The 18,824-nt window shown below is 43.7% G+C and overlaps 2 protein-coding genes across 3 annotated transcripts in view; one reads left to right on the top strand and one right to left on the bottom strand.

Annotated features, from left to right (window-relative positions):
* Positions 1 to 7,466, top strand: part of CYB5D2 (cytochrome b5 domain containing 2) — a 31,143-nt gene extending 23,677 nt beyond the window's left edge. Inside the window, exon 4 of the mRNA XM_068265332.1 lies at positions 6,969 to 7,466. Coding sequence (XP_068121433.1) covers positions 6,969 to 7,182 — 214 coding nt within the window. The 3' untranslated portion in view covers positions 7,183 to 7,466. The remainder of the gene's footprint in view (positions 1 to 6,968) is intronic.
* A 5,710-nt stretch (positions 7,467 to 13,176) lies between these two features.
* The window catches only part of ANKFY1 (ankyrin repeat and FYVE domain containing 1), a 98,011-nt gene continuing 92,363 nt past the window's right edge, over positions 13,177 to 18,824 (bottom strand). For both annotated transcript variants that reach the window (XM_068268503.1, XM_068268504.1), the window contains 3 exons: positions 16,290 to 16,436; positions 15,141 to 15,231; positions 13,177 to 13,796 (listed from right to left, as the gene is read on the bottom strand). In XM_068268503.1, coding sequence (XP_068124604.1) covers positions 13,664 to 13,796; positions 15,141 to 15,231; positions 16,290 to 16,436 — 371 coding nt within the window. In that variant the 3' untranslated portion in view covers positions 13,177 to 13,663. The remainder of the gene's footprint in view (positions 13,797 to 15,140; positions 15,232 to 16,289; positions 16,437 to 18,824) is intronic.

Here is an 18,824-nt window from a genome sequence, read left to right as displayed (position 1 = left end):
GTAAAAAAAAAAACATAAAGTTAGATACCTGTGTCTGTTTGTAAGGCACGGAGGACGCCGTCCGCGCCCTCCGTGCCGTTCTTCCGCTGCACAATATCCCCCCGAACGTCCCCCGACCGCGTGGCCCGGGTCCAGCTCTCCAGCCTGTACAAAGATGGCGGCCGGAGCTGGCCGCGGCTGCGCAGCTCTAAGGCCAACACCCCAATCCACGTAACAGTAGCGTGGATCGGGGGGTTAGCCTTAGAGCTGCGCAGCCGCACTCGCGGCTATGCGGACTGCGCAGCCGCGGCCAGCTTTGGCCACCATCTTTGTACAGGCTGGAGAGCCCGACCCGGGCCGCGCGGTCGGGGGACGATCGGGGGGATATTGTGCAGCGGGGACCCGGGGGAACGGCGCGGACGACGTCCTCCGTGCCTTACAAACAGACACAGGTATCTAACTTTTTTTATGTTTTTTTTTTTTTTTTTACAAAACAGGCCTCGTAAGTCCTTTAACCACTTGCCGACCGCACACTCATACCGTGCGGCGGCAAAGTGGTAGCTGGAGGACCAGCGACGCAACTGTGCGTCGCCAGGTGCCTCCCTAATTAATCAGGAAAGGCCGCTCGCGTGAGCGGCCGTTTCCAGTTAGATCACGGAGCGGGTCTCCGTGAATAGCCTGCGATGCGCTGATTGCGGCTCGCAGACTAAATGTAAACGTAGGAGACATTTGTCTCCTTTGTTTAGATTGTATGGCGCTGCTGCGCAGCAGCGCCGTAAGGCAGATCGGCGATCCCCGCCGCTGGCGTCCTGTGCAGCCCCGATCACCGGGGATGAGCAGGTAGGAGAGGGAGGGGGGAATTTCGCCACGGAGGGGGGCTTTGAGGTGCCCCCCGCAACATGCCTGCCCACCGGAGCGATCAGACCCCCCTCTGCACATCATCCCCACAGGGGGGAAAAAAGGGGGGCGATCTGATCGCTCTGCATGAAACATGATCTGTGCTGGGGGCCTACCCAGCACAGATCACAAAAAATAACGCTGGTCCTTAAGGGGGGGTAAAGGGTGGGTCCTCAAGTGGTTAAGGAAATATTAGTTGTTAACTCAATCAAAGAAGGAAATAAATGCCAGCCTCCATATCCCACTCACTTCAGGTGTCCTTTAGGTGAGAGGGATATGGGCCTCTGTAGTGTTGGCAGCAAAGCGCACCTATCTGTCTGCTGGCACGCTCCTTCCTGTCTCCATCCCTGCTGGGTTTACAGTAGTCAAGTAACTTACATACCGCTGGGTCACGGGCAACAGGTGCCTCGACATGCCAGGGATGGATACAGGACATGGGATAGAGTCACAGGCGGAGAGCGTGCTCTGCTGCCAAAACTCTGCAGCATCCCCAGGGGGGAACTATTTTAGATGGGAGAAGACCTGGGGGTCTATAAGTCTGCTGTCAATCTACAGCCACACCCCCTCGAGGGAAACTTTTCTGTTTGGAGCAATTGATCAAAAAATGACAATTGGGCGGCGTTGCTTGGGCATTGATTTCCGGCAGATTACATCAGTGATTGAATCTGCCACGAAAAATCAATAAGTGTATGCGCACCTTTACAGCAAGCAGTAAACATCTGACAGGTTTTGGGCTAGTCCATTTCCACATGGGGAATAAAGGTTTTCTTTATTCTTTGCAAAAGCACCTCTTGAAAATGATCTATACAAAGATGGCAGCCGGCCTCCCTACTCATTTGCACAATACTTTGGCAGTTGCAATGAGTAACTGCCATTCAGCAAGTGCATTTCAAAATAAAGAAAACCCTGAAAATCCCCCATGAGGAGATGGACTAGTCCAAAACCTGTCAGATTTTTACAAGCGACATAGAGAAAAATACATTTTAAATGTTACAATTTTTCCTGAAAAGTGGGCTTTTAAACAATGCAAATTGCCTGGTTATCCTGCTGATCTTCTGCCTTTATCCACCGGCCCTGAACAAGCATGCAGATCAGATATTTCTGACTAAATTAGCTGCATCAACAGGACTGCCTAGCAACTGGTTAAAAGGAAATAAATATGGCAGCCTTCATATGCCTTTCACTTCACTTTAATCTCCCTGGCGATAAGCCCAAGCTGAGCTCGGGCTAAGCCGCAGCGGAAAATTTCTCAGGCCCCGGTGGGCCGATTTGCACAATGCGCTTAGCTGTGTGTACTACACGATCGCCGCCGCTCTGCTGCTACCCGCCGCCCCCCCCCCGACCCCTTGCGCAGCCTGGCCAATCACCGCCAGGCAGCGCTAAGGGATGGATCGGGACTCCCTTCGACGCCATGACGTGGATGACGTCATCCCGATCGTCGCCATGGCGACGGGGGAAGCCAAACAGGAAATCCCGTTCTGAACAGGATTTCCTGTTTGCTCTGATCGCAGAAGGGGAGGGGGGATGCCGCTGCACAGCGGCTATCATGTAGCTAGCACTAGGCTAGCTACATGGGTTTAAAAAAAAAAAAAAAAAGTGCTGTGCCGCCCCCCTGGCGATTTTATTGTAACGCCAGGGGGGTTAAAGTGTACTTGAGGGGCAAAAAATTAAGATACTTACCTAAATGATCTAGAAGTTATTCAAGCACCTCCAGACTCTCCATCCCCTACATAGCTAGGCACAGCAGCCGTGTCCTGGGAATGCATAGTTCGGAATCTACACACAGCTGTGCGGGAGTGTGTACAGAGAGGATGCATGGATGGACTGTGCATGCCAAGACAAAGGGGGCTGAATGTAAGAAGGAGCCTGGAGGTGTCTGGAAAGCGTACAGATCATCAAGGTATGCCTTTTAATGTTTTAGTTTTTTTCATTCTTAAGTTTACTTTAAAGTAAAACTGAAGTGAGAAAAAGTCAGATATCTAGAGAGAGGGAAGGCTCTGGATTCTATTGAATCTTACTTGTCCCCGCTTTCCAGTGCGGTCAGGCCAGTTACAGCTATTCATCCAACTGCTCAAATTTACCTCCGTAAGCCATTTGAAGGCTTTGGAAGCACTACTGTCCCCCAAATGCTCCTAAAGACAGGTGGCTCCATACTGCGCATGCCCGGACTCCTGCATGTGCAGTATTGAGCCACGTCTTCAGTTCAGGTAGGGACATGAGTACTCACAAAGGTGGCGTAACGTCACTGGGGGACAGCAGAGGAACATCAAGGGGACAGGGAAGGCTTCCTTATCCATAGGCAAGTATCTGACTTTTTTTTTTCTCACTACAGATTTACTTTAAGTCAAGGGAGGAATCCCTTGACTACAATGAGTTTAGTATGTTGTGTGGCTCTAACCACTCCCAGTGAGGTTTGAAAATAGACCATTGAGCTTCCTGGAAATTATCTTGCAACAATTTTTTTCAAAGGCCTACAAGTGATTGTTGATCTTTGAGGTCTCTGCAAGATGTTAGCCCTGACAGGTCTAATCTAATTTTAGAATGAAGAACAAGAACATGTTAGAAAACCTAGTACAATAGTCAGCTTCCTCAATAAGCGCCAATGCCTGTAATTTGTCCATTTACAGGAGTGCACTGCAGAGCAAAGTGGTCTGGTTTCTGTGCTTGCTGCTGAATGTAATGCTGGGAATACACCATGAGATTTTTTTTCTGGCAGATAGATGGTTCGAAAAAATATAAAATTTCCGACAGGTCCGATCTGATTTTTGCTCGTTTTTTCTGATTGATTTCTCATCGAAGTGAGTGGAAATCGATCGGAAAATTGATCAGACAGTAAATCTGAGGAAAAATCTCATGTATTCCCAGCATAAAGTCCTGAGGGTGGCCAGATTGTATTTACAGTACATTTCCAACCAGTTTTTAATGGGCAGCTTTATAAAATGAATAGAGGGATCGTAAGTGGCCTCTAATTTTAGTGGTGGAACCTGTACCTGTTAATTTTTCTGCTGCAAATTTCAGTCAGTAGTTTGAAGTCCAGTCGACACCACTGACCATAAAAGAACACTCCAGTGGATTTTGAAATTGTAGCGGATGGGTAGTGTATTGGTATACAGTAATTCACTTACCTCAACTGTAGCCTGTCCAGGGTTTATGAAGCTCTGGTTACAGTGACTAGCTATGTGTCCAGGTTAGAAGGCATATGGAGGGTTGTCCAGTAGAAGTCTATACCCCTGATTCAATTCACTTTTTCTTCTAGCAGATATTATTTAATCCTGTCTTTAAAATTGTTCTCATCCTGTTTCCCTCTCTTTTCCAATTTGGTTTTCTCTTCTCTGAATGGTTAATCATAGCGTTTTGGGGTACTGTATAATGAATGTGATTGCTACTTTTCAGACAGTCTTTCGTGTCTGCTTTATGGAGGTAAGTCCACCACTTCCTCCAAGCAAATTTTAAAGGTTTTATCCACTTTTATTCTGCTGGCGCCTCTGTTCTCCTACTGCGAAATCGTGTCCACCCCTGGTGGAGGGGTGATCTACCCCTTTTTCTCATCTACAGAGAGCGACTTCTTAGCCCTGAGTGAGGACAGGTCTAATCTCCTCACCTACTTATACAGTGGTTGCCTGTGTGGTAACCCAAGTTTGTGAGTATATTCTTCTCACTGATTTGCCTTACTTCATTTATGTTTTAACATACTACACCAGGGGTCTCAAACTCAATTTACCTGGGGGCCGCAGGAAGCAAAGTCAGGATGAGGCTGGGCCGCATAAGGGATTTCACGTGTCTCCGCCGCAAAACGAGGTCTGCAGAGCCCCCAAATCGCCGGGGGGGGGGGGGGGGGGGGGCAATTCGCCGGCATTTCCTGGAAGGGGCAGAGCTTTCAGCTTCAGCTCTGCCCCTCCTGACGTCAATCGCGGCGGATCGCCGCCTCACTCTTCCTTCACAGAGGGGCGGGGAGAGGCGGCAATCCGTGTGGTGATTGACGTCAGGAGGGGCAGAGCTACAGCTGGAAGCTCTGCCCCTCAGCGCAGTCGTGGATGTTTGCCCGGGGGATTTGGGGGCTCAGCAGCCCTCGTTTAGGGGCGGAGATGCAGCGGATTACTTGGGAGCACTGAAGCAAACTATAATGTAAAATAGGCAAAAATAGCAGGGCTGTGGAGTCGGTCCAAAAATCCACCGACTCCGACTCCTCAGTTTAGGATTCCACCGACTCCGACTCCTCTAATTTGCATATTACAATTTTGTTGATTAAAAGTATGTAACATGAAATTCGTCTCTTAACTGCCAATGCTTAGGAATTTTACAAGACAACTGAAGTGAGAAGGATATGTAGACTACTATATTTATTCCCTTTAGACTAAAACTAGTCCTTGGTAAGAGTACTTGTAAAAGGTACAAAAACCGGAACAAAGAACATCTATCAGGCCCTAGGCAATGTAAGTGTGGGTACATGTAAGAATGATGTGCAGGTACTCTGCAGGGGAATGAGGAGATTGTAAACAGACAACACCTCTGTGTTCAATGTGCACAGCATTCTCAGTGGATTCCCTGCAGCTCTGTGGGGAGTGCATATGTAGAGTATAGTACTACTGTGTAACAAAGTAAACTTGAGACAGATGAAATTAAAGTTTTATACATACCTGGGGCTTCCTCCAGCCGCCTTCAGGATAATCAGTCCCTCGTTGTCCTCCTCCGCCACCTGGATCTTCTGCTATGAGTCCAGGTACTTGAGCCAGTCAGGCGTAGTGCGCATGCACACACTCCGCCGCCAGAAGCATACTACACCTGTGCAGCACTATTGCGCAGGTGCAGAATGTTCCTGGCTGTGGGAGCGGCATGCGGCCGGACAGCGCTGACTGGCTGAATTACCAGGACTCATAGCAGAAGATCCGGGTGGTGGAGGACAGCGAGGGACTGATTAGCCTGAAGGGGGCTGGAGGAAGCCCCAGGTATGTATAAAACTTTACTTTTCATCCGTCTCAGTTACCCTTTAATTTGTAGTCACCAAACCAAATTTTAACAACATATCAAATTATTTGATTTCATCAGCAAAGGAAGTGCGTACATTTGCATAAATCAGCATCGATGCAGATTTATTTCCATCTCGTTGACCATCTCTATTAGTGACACAGCTACACATCAGGCTTTATTCTTACAGCATAGATGTTATTTAGTATATATAATAGATTCCTGTGTACACATCATATATACAGTCACAATCAGATATGTATATCTGACCTTAAAAATACGGGGACTGCTTTATTGAAGCAGCACAAGTAACTAATTTTGATTGGTTTATTTCATTTTTGTGGACTAAGCACAGCTATTACTGTATATATACTGTATATATACATTATTTTTAATGACTATTATCTGAGAAATAGAACATTTTATCATATTTTCTATTTTAATTACAGTTACAAATTCATTAGGAGTCGGAGTCAGAGCATTTTTTCCCGACTCCGACTCCAGGCACCCAAAATTGCCCGACTCCACGACTCCGACTCCACAGCCCTGAAAAATAGTTCGCTTCCGTGTCTCTTTTGCCGGTGCGGGCCACAAAATATTGTATCGAGGGCCGTGAGTTTGAGACCCTTGACTACACTATATTGGGCTCTCGGTTTATCTACATTTTATCTACCTACAAGCCATAGAGTTAATGCTCTTGATTGTAACAGATTCGACCCATGAGTACAGAAGTTGAACTATCCATGAAATTGCTGTTATTTTTGTGATATTTGTAAATATTACATTTCAACCTTATGTTGTAATGATACATTCCTGCACTATGTTTTTCTAAATGCAGCAAATAAAACTATTGAATAATAAAATAACTGTTTAACACACTGCAATTGAAAAATACCAGAAAACAGGTGATAAAGTACTGTCAAAATTATTCAGTTTTTTTTTAGCTGGCTTGTCACTTTTTAGGCATTTTATTGATTAAGTGTCAAATTATCACCTATCTTATGAGAAAAATTCAATAAGGGGCTGTGTGTGTTCAGCAGGTGATAAAATGATTGTTGACCTCTTTGCAACGGTGCAGAAGGGCTTACAGTTGAAATACTGATATGCCTGTTTTGTCTTTGACTTAGTGGTGGAATACAGCGGGACTGGGTTGGTGTACCCAGGAAACTGTACCTGGCTGGATATGATGGCTATCGCTGTGTTTGCGTCAGGACTACTGGGCCTCCATCAGAAGATGTGGCATCTACACAGCACAGTGACACAGGAGATCTAGATAACCCTTCTTTACAGGAATATAAAGACTGTAACCCACTATTTGACTGGTGTTTACTCAAGGAATAAAGAGTAGAGACATATATATGACCACACATTACAGACTGCTATATCCACTGAAGAATGATCATTAAACACTGTGCTAGCCAGTGAGCTTCATAACATCAGTTACCTGCTGGCTTGATATGTTAGTATGTCGACATGAATATGTTCAGAGCTTCCATGTATGAGAAAATCTAATGAGGCAATAGTGGATGTGCCACTAACACAGTGGCTTCAATTTATACACACTAAAGTATGGTTGTTTGAAAATTGCTGGTTATCTCTTTATTAAAATGGTCAATTAGAAAAAACATCTGACTGAATTTGTTTTTGTGATCTTGTGACAAACTCAAACCAAAGGAAGATATTGTATATATGCCTGTTCTAGAGAATGTTGGTCCTTTGTTAAGAGAACCAGGGTGATTGCACTAAGAGCAACTCATCCACAGGAAATACAGCACTTATCTCAAATAGACCAAGTTATGTAGACCATGAATGTACATCTTCCTCCTGTGCGATTGTGAAATAATATCCACTAGCTACCGCAAATCAGTAGATACTCCTCATCTGATACCACTGATATGATGGACATTGAGAACAGACAGATGCTTGTATGGAATTCTGTGAGTAGGTACAACTGGACAGTAAGCTAGGTACAATAGATCAAACTAAGGTACCACAATTCTATCAGGCTTCTGTAAACTGGTTAAGAAGTTTTTAGCCATAAGTGAAGATTAATGTACAGTATATTCTAACACACTTACTGGAACACAAAGGATTTGATTAAAAATTGATGTAACATATTAATTCTATAAAAAATTTTTAATTACATTTCTGTGTGCAGCCTGCTGTGACGTTCCAGTATATGCTTACAAAGAAGACAACAACTGTACACTACAGCCTAGGCTGGCATTGCACACACTGGGAGGATTCATCTGCAGACTCACTCGAGTTACCACTTTCTGTTCAGGTGTTAAATCGGCTCAGCCAACTCAGGAGGGAAGTGTTTTCCCATTCACATAAGATTAGATTCCCTTTAAAGTAATGGCTGCATATTTTCTTTCAGAGTGCCAGAGGACCAAATTTGGCCTTAACCATTCCAACTTCTGATTTTTACTACGAGTCAATGAGGCATCCCACTGCAGTGACTGGCCAAATGTATAAAAAAAAACACAAGTAATTTCTACTTTACACATGAAAGTCAGCTTTTCCATGTTATAACACCCATGGGCAATATGAATGAAAAATAAGTTCCTGCAATGCTTATATGGCCCTTTACATTCATTAAGCCACAGTTTATTTTACAAAGTAGCTGTTTTGGTCACTGTTAGACTGTGTGCAGAGGGTGCCTGCAGCAGTTATAAGAATTGTCAGTCTCTGTGGCAAATATTGCTAGTACCACAATTACCATTTGGAATATGGGTGATGTCAGGGAGGTCAGGTCAGGCCGGTTTCACACTGTAAACCAGCATTAGCGATGCGTTGCTTTGCTTCAGCCACACTGCATTACCCAAAACAGTAAAACCAATTAGGAAGGAAAATATAAATAGTCTATGGAACGCACCAATAATTTACAAAAAATGTAATTTAAAAAACTTCACACACCCGAAACAAACCTTCAGTCTGTTCTGTTTGGCCACCAGCCAAGCAGGAAGTGACACAATGCTTGCAGTCACTTCCTGCTTAGGGGTATGCAGAAGTGCACAGAAGGATATTATAGAAATATGCTTCCGCGCATGTGCTGCCGTGTCGGTAATTTTTTTTTTTAAATCTCACACATCCCCATAGACTAACACGTCTTCCAGGACAATGCAGAAGCTGCACGGTAATGTAGTTCTGGACCTGCTTCGGGAATGTGGCGAAAACATCACTTCCGTCTCCATAGACTATCATTGCCCAGTGGTGTGGTGCGATAAAAGCACCACACTGCCCCAGTGTAAAAGGGCCCTCAGGCTCTAGGTCAGATTAAGGTTAGATCTATTGCTGCTGAACCAGAAGTGAGGTGGCCAATGGCTTTGTAGGATTTGTAGTTCTGTGCAGACACATAATATTCGAAACAAAGGTAGGCAACACATGGAGGACGGAAGAAAGGTCATTTATTTATTTATAAAGCGCCAACATATTACGCAGCGCTGGACAATAAATAGGTCATAGCATACTGTCATTTGCCCTTCACCTACATGGAGAGTGGCTTTGAACTAAAAGATGTGAGTGGCTACAAATAGGAAATGTAAGACTGCATATTCACAGGAGAGGGGCTAAGGGACTTGATTTTTCTTTTATTATCATTTGTGCCTAAAGGCTAAAATGGGTAAAATTATCTGTTCCATGGTCTCAGATGACTTTAGTTCCATGATAAGGTTAGGTGCAAGATTACACAAAAATGTTGTAAGGGAGGGGTTAGAGTCATTTTACACAAAAACAGTTGTTGTCAGTTATAACTGAACAGACAACTGATGTGCAAGGTAATGTTCATGCTTCTCTATGGCTCAGATTACATTATACATGTTTTAACTGAAAGCTTTTTCACAATGCACGGCTATTGAAAGTTAAAACGCATCAATTCTTCAGCATAAAGTGTAAAAAAAGGCCTAAGATAGAGAAGTGTGGGTAAGTTAGGGTTTGGCAATGTATCGTACCCAGTTCAGAGTAATCTGTATATTGGCACTGCTTACTCCCCCCCCCCCCCCCCCAAACACATACAGTATATAGTACTGCAAAAATGATATTTAAAGTATCGCATAAAAAACAAATATACCTTTACTGAACAAAGGTCAAGATACGTTGGGCAAACATAATCGGCTCTGTCACGTTTCATGTGTCAGCTGATTAAAATGTAATATGTGACTGGATATACTTTGTAGTCAATTTAAACCAGGCACTTCAACTGCACTGTCTGATAATGTGGCTGTATAAATCAGTATTTGACTGTGTCTTGTCTTAACCATTTAGCAAAGCTATATATGTGTACTGCAGGACCGATTTTTCTTTCTGCAGTTGGGGAAGTGTGCCTTCCCCAGCCTGGCAGGATATGCAGAGCAGCGCAGGGAGCTTTCATATTTACCTGTTCCGGGGGGCTGGGTCAGCTTCCCCTCTCAACCAGTCGCAGAACTTCAGTGCCCACATCCTCTTCTGAGTTCCGATCACGATATGACATGTGATAGTAATCCAGGGGATGGTGTCAGCGTTGCAGTGCCGCAAGGTGGTGGAAGAGGGGTAATGGAAGGGAATTTCATCACCCCTCTTCCGCCACTGGGCGGGTGCTGCAACTCTGGCACCATACCCAGGTTACAATCGCGTCATATCATGTGACCAGAACTCGGAAGAGGATGCCAAGAGTGCAGCTCCACTGGTGGATAAAGAGGACAAGCCGATCCAGCCGCCCAGAACAGGTTAATATAAAGAAGCTTCCTGTGCCGCTCTGCATAGCTGCATTAGGCAGCAAAATGGCTTATGCCATTCGAAGACGCTCTCTGGCATGCATTATCTAACTCCTGCACCTGTGTGGAACGCTCCAGGCCATGTAAGCGCAGAAGATGCAAGGTTGGCATCTGCAACAAGGGACAGATAGGCTGCAAGGGGCTAGAGAAAGCCACAGGTAAGTAGATCCTGTTTTTTATTTTACATACTACCATCACTCTAAGATACCCCTTCTCTGAAATTAGAACAGTACAATTATCACTGATAACTAACTTGAGGTTATAAAACTACATGGCTGGGAAAACACAAGTGCAGAACAGAAACACTCCAGTAGCTCAAGATTTTTCTGTATGGAAAGTGCATAAACATAATCAGTTGAGGCAGTGGTCAAGACTTTAAACCTAGAACTTTAACACCAAAATAAGACTATGGGATTCCAGTAACGTTCTACTTAGGTTTAGGACTAAAAATCTAATTATTTATCATCACTTTAACACTCTGTATGAAACTGCCCAAGGTTTTGACAGGTTTGCTTGAAACAATTTGGATGCAAATACGATTGTGGATGTCTGCTATGAATTATAGGCATTTTGAACCAAGGCTATTAAGATACTGCTGCTATACAGCCCTCAGCATGCATGGCGAAAGTATTACACTGTACACCACTTTACCATTTACCACATTACCAGAAGTAATGTGTCTTTACAGCAGATCTCCAACATAACGCATGTAACAGATTTTACGAGGTCAAATTTGTTGGTACATCTTAATGAAAGAATTCACAATTGTTTCTGGAATAACTTGAAACTGAAAAAAGTAAATGGCACCCATTATTGTTAAATCTGCAAGATCTGCAAACAAGTGGTTCCTCTGGCTTTCAGACTTCTGCACCTGTCAGCAGACTGACCCACTCTTCCTGAGCAAACTGCATTAGCTATGTTAAGTTTGACGGGTACCTTCTCCACGCTGCATGTTTCAGTTCTTTCCATATATGTTAAATAGTATTCAAATCAGGGGCCATGGAAAGCGAATTCAGAAAAGTCCAATGTTTTGTTCTTCACTATATTTTAGAACCTTTAGCTGAAGGTTTTGGATGATTATCCAATTGGAGGATCCAAACAGATGTAGCAATAATCTCACCTGTCTGCTGGCGCGAGTCCCTGGGTCCATGCTGTTCCTTTCTCCGGCTGGCCTTCTTCTCCATCTCCTCTTCACTTCCTGTCACGTCCTGTGAGATGGGGGAGTTCAAACAGTAGAGCGCCTTCTACTGTTTGAACTTCCGCTTGTCACAGGACAAAGAGGAGACAGAAGAAGGCCAGCCGGAGAAAGGGTCAGCACGGATCCAGGGACAGGTAATATTATTGCTGCTGGCCGGGGGAGCAAGAAAGGAGGAAGGCCTTGGTGGGGGTGGCGAGGCAGGCGGCAGCTCCACTGGTTGTGAATCGATTTCATGCTGAAATCCATTCAAAATCTGTGTGCAGTGTATGGGCAGCCAGTAGATCCCTCTCCGATCAGAGAGGGATCTATCTGTTGGTCGATCTAGTCGCAATCGACTAGTGTATGGCAGCCTTTAGACGAAACTTTTAGCCCCCAGGCACTATGTTTGCCTATTGCTGCTCACTCCGCTCCTCCAATGAACTTTGCCTGACTGCCCCCTGCATCACCCAGTCCCATGCACACCTCCAGGACTTCTCAAGAGCCGCTCCAACACTATGGAACTCCCTACCTACACCACCTTCAAGAAGGCCCTCAAAACTCACCTTTTCACTCTGGCCTACCACCCAATTGCTCTAAACCCACCGCTGAACTCTGGTCCCCCTACCTCTCGTGTCCCTACCTCTCCCTCTAAATTGTAAGCCTTTGGGCAGGGTCCTCCTCCTTTTGTGTCCTACCTAATCATGCACCTCCATTACTGTTAACCCATGCTATGCATTTGAGTAAACCTAACTTGCCTAATCTCCATGCTCCCATCCAAAGACTGACTAAGCATTACCTGGTACTCATACTGTGCTGTGTGATCTGGTTTTCTTGTATTCCTGTATTGTCATATTGCTGTATGTGACCCCTAAATACTGTCTGTAACCTAAATTAATGTCCAGCGCTGCGTAATATGTGGGCGCTTTATAAATACAATAAATAATAATAATAAATAATTACCTTGAAAGACTATAGATATGCCAGATCTAGTAAACCAACCTGAAAACATAACTTAACCTATTCCATGTTTTATCCCCAAAGGCCTGTGAAAATGACAAATATCAGGTCTAAGCTGACAAAACACAAAACATACAATGCACCCATGTAGCTTGGATATTTAATCTGTATATTAAATGATTAGGCTCAACATATATTTTCTTATATGTTAGTGTTTAAACATTTCACAAGTGTTAAATTGTATAACACAAAGCACTTTGTAACCTGATAAAGAGGGAAAAGAATATATCTGCGTGACTGGCAATAACAAAGGCTTATTAAAAATAATGATGCAAATGTAATTAGGCCTATCTGCTGGGAACGAGTGTGCACAAACCAATTTAAATGTAAGAACGTTGTCCTCTGAATGAGATGGGCAAACCAAAATAAGGAAAGTGCTACAAAGACTTCATTATAGTGTTGTTTATAAAGCTTATATTATAAGGCCACAATTTAATTGGCTTTCTTCAAAACAGAACCCTGTTTTACAAAACGTTCCTAACAGATTCTCACCCCAAAGTTAGAGACATGATACACAATTTTACAGATGACGGACATGATTACATGTTTAATGAGAGAAAGTGTGAAAAACTCTCAAGAAGGTCGAGAACACACTCTCTAGCCAAGAGCTAACCTGATGTCTTGGTCTTCTGTACAGTCTTTATGAAGATTGCCTTCTTCCAAACTAGTACACATTTTGCACTGACTTAAAAAGACTGAGTCCAGTTAGTATCTAGTAAAGCCTATACAGGTACAATCAAATTATTTATACTGGAATATATCATGACATGGTCCTTTAAGTCCATCTCGAAGTGCAAATGCCTGCAGCTTAACTTGACAGTCATCAGACAGTGCTGCGTTCCTTCACAGAGCAACAGATATGCAGTGAAGTGTACTAAGAAACTCCACCCAGAGTCAACACATCGAAGCATATGTTACAAACCCGAACCGGTTTGTTTAAGTCAAACTTTATAATGGGGATCTCCTTTGTCGAACACTTATGACACAGAAGTCGTCCACAATGTCGACTGCAGAAGAGAAAATACAAAAATAAAATTAGTTTCAGTACTTCACAACCATTAGAACATACATGTCACACTCTGTGTCATGTCAAATCATGTCAAATCTGGCCCTCAGAGCAATTAAATTTGGCCCCTCAAGTGGTTTCCCACTTTACATTATGTTTGGCCCACTCTAGACCACCAGGGAAGCTTTTTGGAGGTGAAGCCCTAGAACAGCAGGGAAACCATAAGGGGGAGGTAGGGGGAAAGCCCTAAACGCTAGGGAACTGTATAGGGGATGGACGTTGGGGACCATTAGACACTAGGGAACTGTATAGTGGAGGAAGGAGAACCACTAGACACTGGGGAGCTGTTTAGGGTTGGGGGGGGGGGAGCCCGTAGTCACGAGGGAATTTTATAAAGGAGGGAAGTGCCCACTAGACATTGAGGTTGGCCCGTGACCAGGTCCCAGTGTTCAATTTTGGCCCACCTTGTATTTGAGTTTGACACCCCTGCATGATTAGAATGTAAAACATTTTTCAGAATACCCATTTTTAAGCTAATTATCCTGGTTTCCACAACAGAAACACTTCCTATATGTAAATATATGCTGTATACTTTTATGTAACCCCACCCTCCTGGTGATGTTTACCTAAGCTATGATGTCACATAGCTTTCTCCTCCCAGTACACCCTGGGAGACCAGGTGCTGTTTCTGCTCACTTCGTAACACAAAATAAACTAATATTCAGCAGTGATGCACCTTTACCAGCAGTAAAGATGTCACAGACTATAATACATTTAAGTTCTATTTTTAATGGTATATAATAAGTCAAAAACAGCTGTGGAAGATTTCTTAGATGGAAGCTGCCAATAATCTTACAACTCCTCCCCTCTTCCATCACTATGTGCATTCTGGGGGCTGTAGACCGTGGATGTGAGAACAGAGATGTTCTAACATCCATGAGAAAAAAATCTCTTAGCATGCATTGCGACAGAAGCGCACATGAATTTCCCAGTAAGGTCACAATGCAGAACTGCCGATATTGGTCTGTGGAGAAGATGGTGGCTCCTATGGCCAGAAGAACAGTACTCCTTAGGTGAGTAGTTACTCTCACACCAACACCCCCTCCCAAAGGCACGATCTACCGCTAACCTCCCCTATGGGCGGGGGGGGGGGGGGTTGTTTTTGTTTTTTTAATTCCAATGCACAGTTTGCTTTAATTTAGTGGGGTAAGGTGGTAAACAGTCAATAGATATCAATAATGTACCACATCTAACAGTGAATGGTGGAGATTTTTTCAGTGATCCTGTATGAACAATGTTATTAGGCTTGCATTGGGATGGACACTGTTATGGTCAGGAACCTTACCAGTGATGTTTTCTTGTGGTGACTCCAAATTTGGCTATACACTCATAACAGTTGGAGCCATCACACCACGGAGGCTCTTGAGATAACATATCTAAGAAAAGAAAAAAGGCGTGTGTGCACTTTAGCAAACAGTTAAAACACACAAAACAGAATTGAAATGGGTCAATATTAGATTACTATGTCCTATCAGGGCCCGTTATTGCAAATTTTTCTGCCCCAGGAAAGTCACCAATGGAGTAGCGAAGAACTCTCTACTCTAGTGCAGTTCCCTCCTCAGAGTCTGGATTTGTACATATGCTACTATTATTTGCCTCACATAGCATGTGCTGTCCTCTTCTGAATAACATTGCAGCCATGTCATATTGCCTCCATTATAAGTGCAAACATTATCTCCTGTCCCCTTATAATGAATTCTAAAGTTACCTAGTTTGTCAGCCCAGCACACAGTCTCTTTCCCCCAAATGAGAGTTAAATTTGGGCTTGGCCAATCAGGCTTTTATTTCTCACCTAATTTATCTCTAGAAGAACAGGAAATTCTGGTATGGAAGTCCACTGATCACGTTCTTTGACTCTCCCTGCAACTGGTCTCCTGTTTCAAAGGCAGAGCCCTTTATCATTATACTATCCAGCCATTCGAAACAACCCATTATTTTGAATCTCACCCTTATAGTGACCCAATATAGTGGTCTCAACGTATAGTTCTCCCTGATACTGCCCACCTTATAGTGCTCATTATATCCTCTTCTAAGTGCAACCTTATAGTCCTACCATTCATATATGGCCCCTGCAGAGAATGATATTAGAAATGTGTGACTAGTTAGAATGCCCTCACTGGTCCCAGTGGTGCTCCGTGTCCTGCCTTTAGTCACAGCTCTACCTGTTCAGCTAGTCATTCCAAAGCCCTGTTGAGACGGATTCCCAACCATCATGACAGTAGATGGAGTGCCCCAATGAAGACAGCTTTTTGATAAATCCTAAACCTGGTTACGTATTTTTGTATTCTATTCCCTATCTCACCCTACCCCATTGTGTAAAATGCGGTAAACTAGCTAAAGTTTCCTTTTCAGAGGAAAATTACTAGTTAAATTACTGCTTATGATTAAATAAAATTCACATTTTTGTGCCCATAATATTTTATAAGCCTCTTACCTAGAAGTCTAAATAGAAGCTGCTTTGTTGCCACCTGGTAATTGAATATATTGATGCCTTGGTTGTTGTTCACTCCAAGTCTGGCGCCAGCTTTCACAATGGCTCGACAGAGATTTGCATTTCCTTTTATGTAAGCCAGGAGTAGCACTACAATACAATACAATACAAGCACTGTATCACATATAAAACTTTCCCAAAGATTGTATTATGCAGGTAAATCATGTATTTACTACAGAGATTTGAATGTGATTAGATGTACATGGTGAGTATGATGTAATCACTCTCAGTACCGTGCCATCTGCCAGTAATCTGAAGCTGGTACAGTCACACAATGGTTGTTGCGTGCGGCAGCATGATTACTATTATTATATATTGTCTTTATAAAAGCACTGGACAATAAATAGAGATACATACAATGTTGTCAATGGGTGCCAGACAGAGAGGTAACACATGGGTGTACATGCAAACAGGGTATAAGATACAAGATCATGTGATTTTACAGGTACCCAGCAATTCAAGTCCAAGGTGTCCATGGGGAGGTGTCATTGGTGGGTTCGCAAGATCAAAAAACGATCGGGGGTGGGGGGAAGAAGGGGGGCATAGAGAGTGTCCCTGCCAAAGGCTTTTTATGCCATGAGGGAGGGGATCAAGAGATGAGGGGTTAAGAGATAAACAGTGGACAGTGCCTGAGAGAGTTATGGAAAACAATAGTTATCTGCTAAAAGGACACCTGAAGTAAGATGGATATGGAGGCTACCATATTTATTTCCTTTTGCCAATTGCCTGGCCTATTGCTGATCTTTCAGGCATCAGTAGTGTCTGAATCAAACACTTGGAACAAACATGCGCCAAATCCAGTCAAACACCTGATCTGCATGCTTGTACAGGGTCTATGGGTAAAAATATTACAGAGTATCAGCAAAACAGCCAGGCAATTTGCATTGCTTAAAATGAAATATATACAGCAGCCTCTCAATACATGTGTCCTTTAAAGAGAACCCGAGGTGGGTTTGAAGAATATTATCTGCATACAGAGGCTGGATCTGCCTATACAGCCCAGCCTCTGTTGCTATCCCAAACCCCCCTAAGGTCCCCCTGCACTCTGCAATCCCTCATAAAACACAGCCACGCTGCTGACAAACAGCTTGTCAGAGCTGGCTGTGTTTATCTCTATAGTGTCAGTCTGCTGCTCTCCCCGCCTCCTGCAGAACTCCAGTCCCTGCCTGCATCCCTTCCCTCCCTGCTGATTGGAGGGAAGGGACGGGGGCAGGGACCGGAGCTATGCAGGAGGCGGGGGAGCAGCTGAGACTGACACTACAGATGTAAACATAGCCACACAGCATGGCTGTGATTTATGAGGGATTGCAGAGTGCAGGGGGACCTTAGGGGGGTTTGGGATAGCAACAGAGGCTGGGCTGTATAGGCAGATCCAGCCTCTGTATGCAGATAACATTCTTTAAACACACCTCGGGTTCTCTTTAAGGTAGGCATAGACTACACAATATTATTGACATATTAGGCAGACAACTTCCAGACAAATGATCTGCAGATCATGGTAGCCGTAGCAACGCTGTCCATATCCTAGGAAGTTGGGATAGTCAATAGCGAGGTGTGGGTGTGGTAGGAATTGCATCTGGTCCTGACTCCCATAATGAGTACCATATCACTATGGAACCACATGACACAACACTTGGACTACAGAAAACAGTTGGGCATTGGTTAATAAGATCCTGTGCTAAAGCAGGAAGTGGTCAAAGAAAATTGAAGCCAATCTTTAAGATGATCAGACTGACCACATGCTTGTCCATGAGTGCTGATGCACAAGAGCAACACACTGAGGGATAGGGAGATGCAGGCTGTCAGCGGTGCAATCCTGGCCACGGCTGACAGTTTGCTGACCAAACTCTGGATTTTTATTTTAATTCTGCAATATAATTTTAAAGAAGATTTTTATAATTGATTTTATGATATGCACATTTTAAAAAAGGACTTGATCTAGGGTTTGAAAAGATAAGTGAACCTATACATTTGTAAACTCCAATAAACACATTAGTGCCCAGTGAAACAAAATGATTTCACGTTCTGCTATCTTCAGGTGTTTTTAAACATACTGTACTGCTAAAGATACATTGGAGTGGTGTAAAGGAAATAATGTAAATTGTTCTGAAATAGCCTAATCAAAACCAGACCTCAATCTAACTGACAATTTTTGGCATGACTTGAAGATTCTTGTACATCAATGCAACCTACCTGACCTACCTGAAAGGAACAGTTGGTCCTTAAAAGGAACTCGAGGTGTGAGACCTACGGAGGCTGCCATATTTATTTTCTTTTAAACAATACCAATTGCTTTCTTAAAAAAAAAACCCACAAACAAAGCAGAACAACAAAACAATACCAGTAGCCTGGCAGTCCTGATGATCTTTCTGGTCAGTAGGTTCTAAATCACACACCTGAAGCAAGCATACAGCTGATCTGCATGCATGTTTAGGGTCCATCCATGGCTTATGCCTGGTACACACCATGCAATTTCCC

Source organism: Hyperolius riggenbachi, chromosome 2, assembly GCF_040937935.1.
Source record: "Hyperolius riggenbachi isolate aHypRig1 chromosome 2, aHypRig1.pri, whole genome shotgun sequence".
NCBI lineage: Eukaryota > Metazoa > Chordata > Amphibia > Anura > Hyperoliidae > Hyperolius > Hyperolius riggenbachi.
Note: the sequence above shows the minus strand (reverse complement) of the source record. Positions and strands in the feature narration are given on the sequence as shown.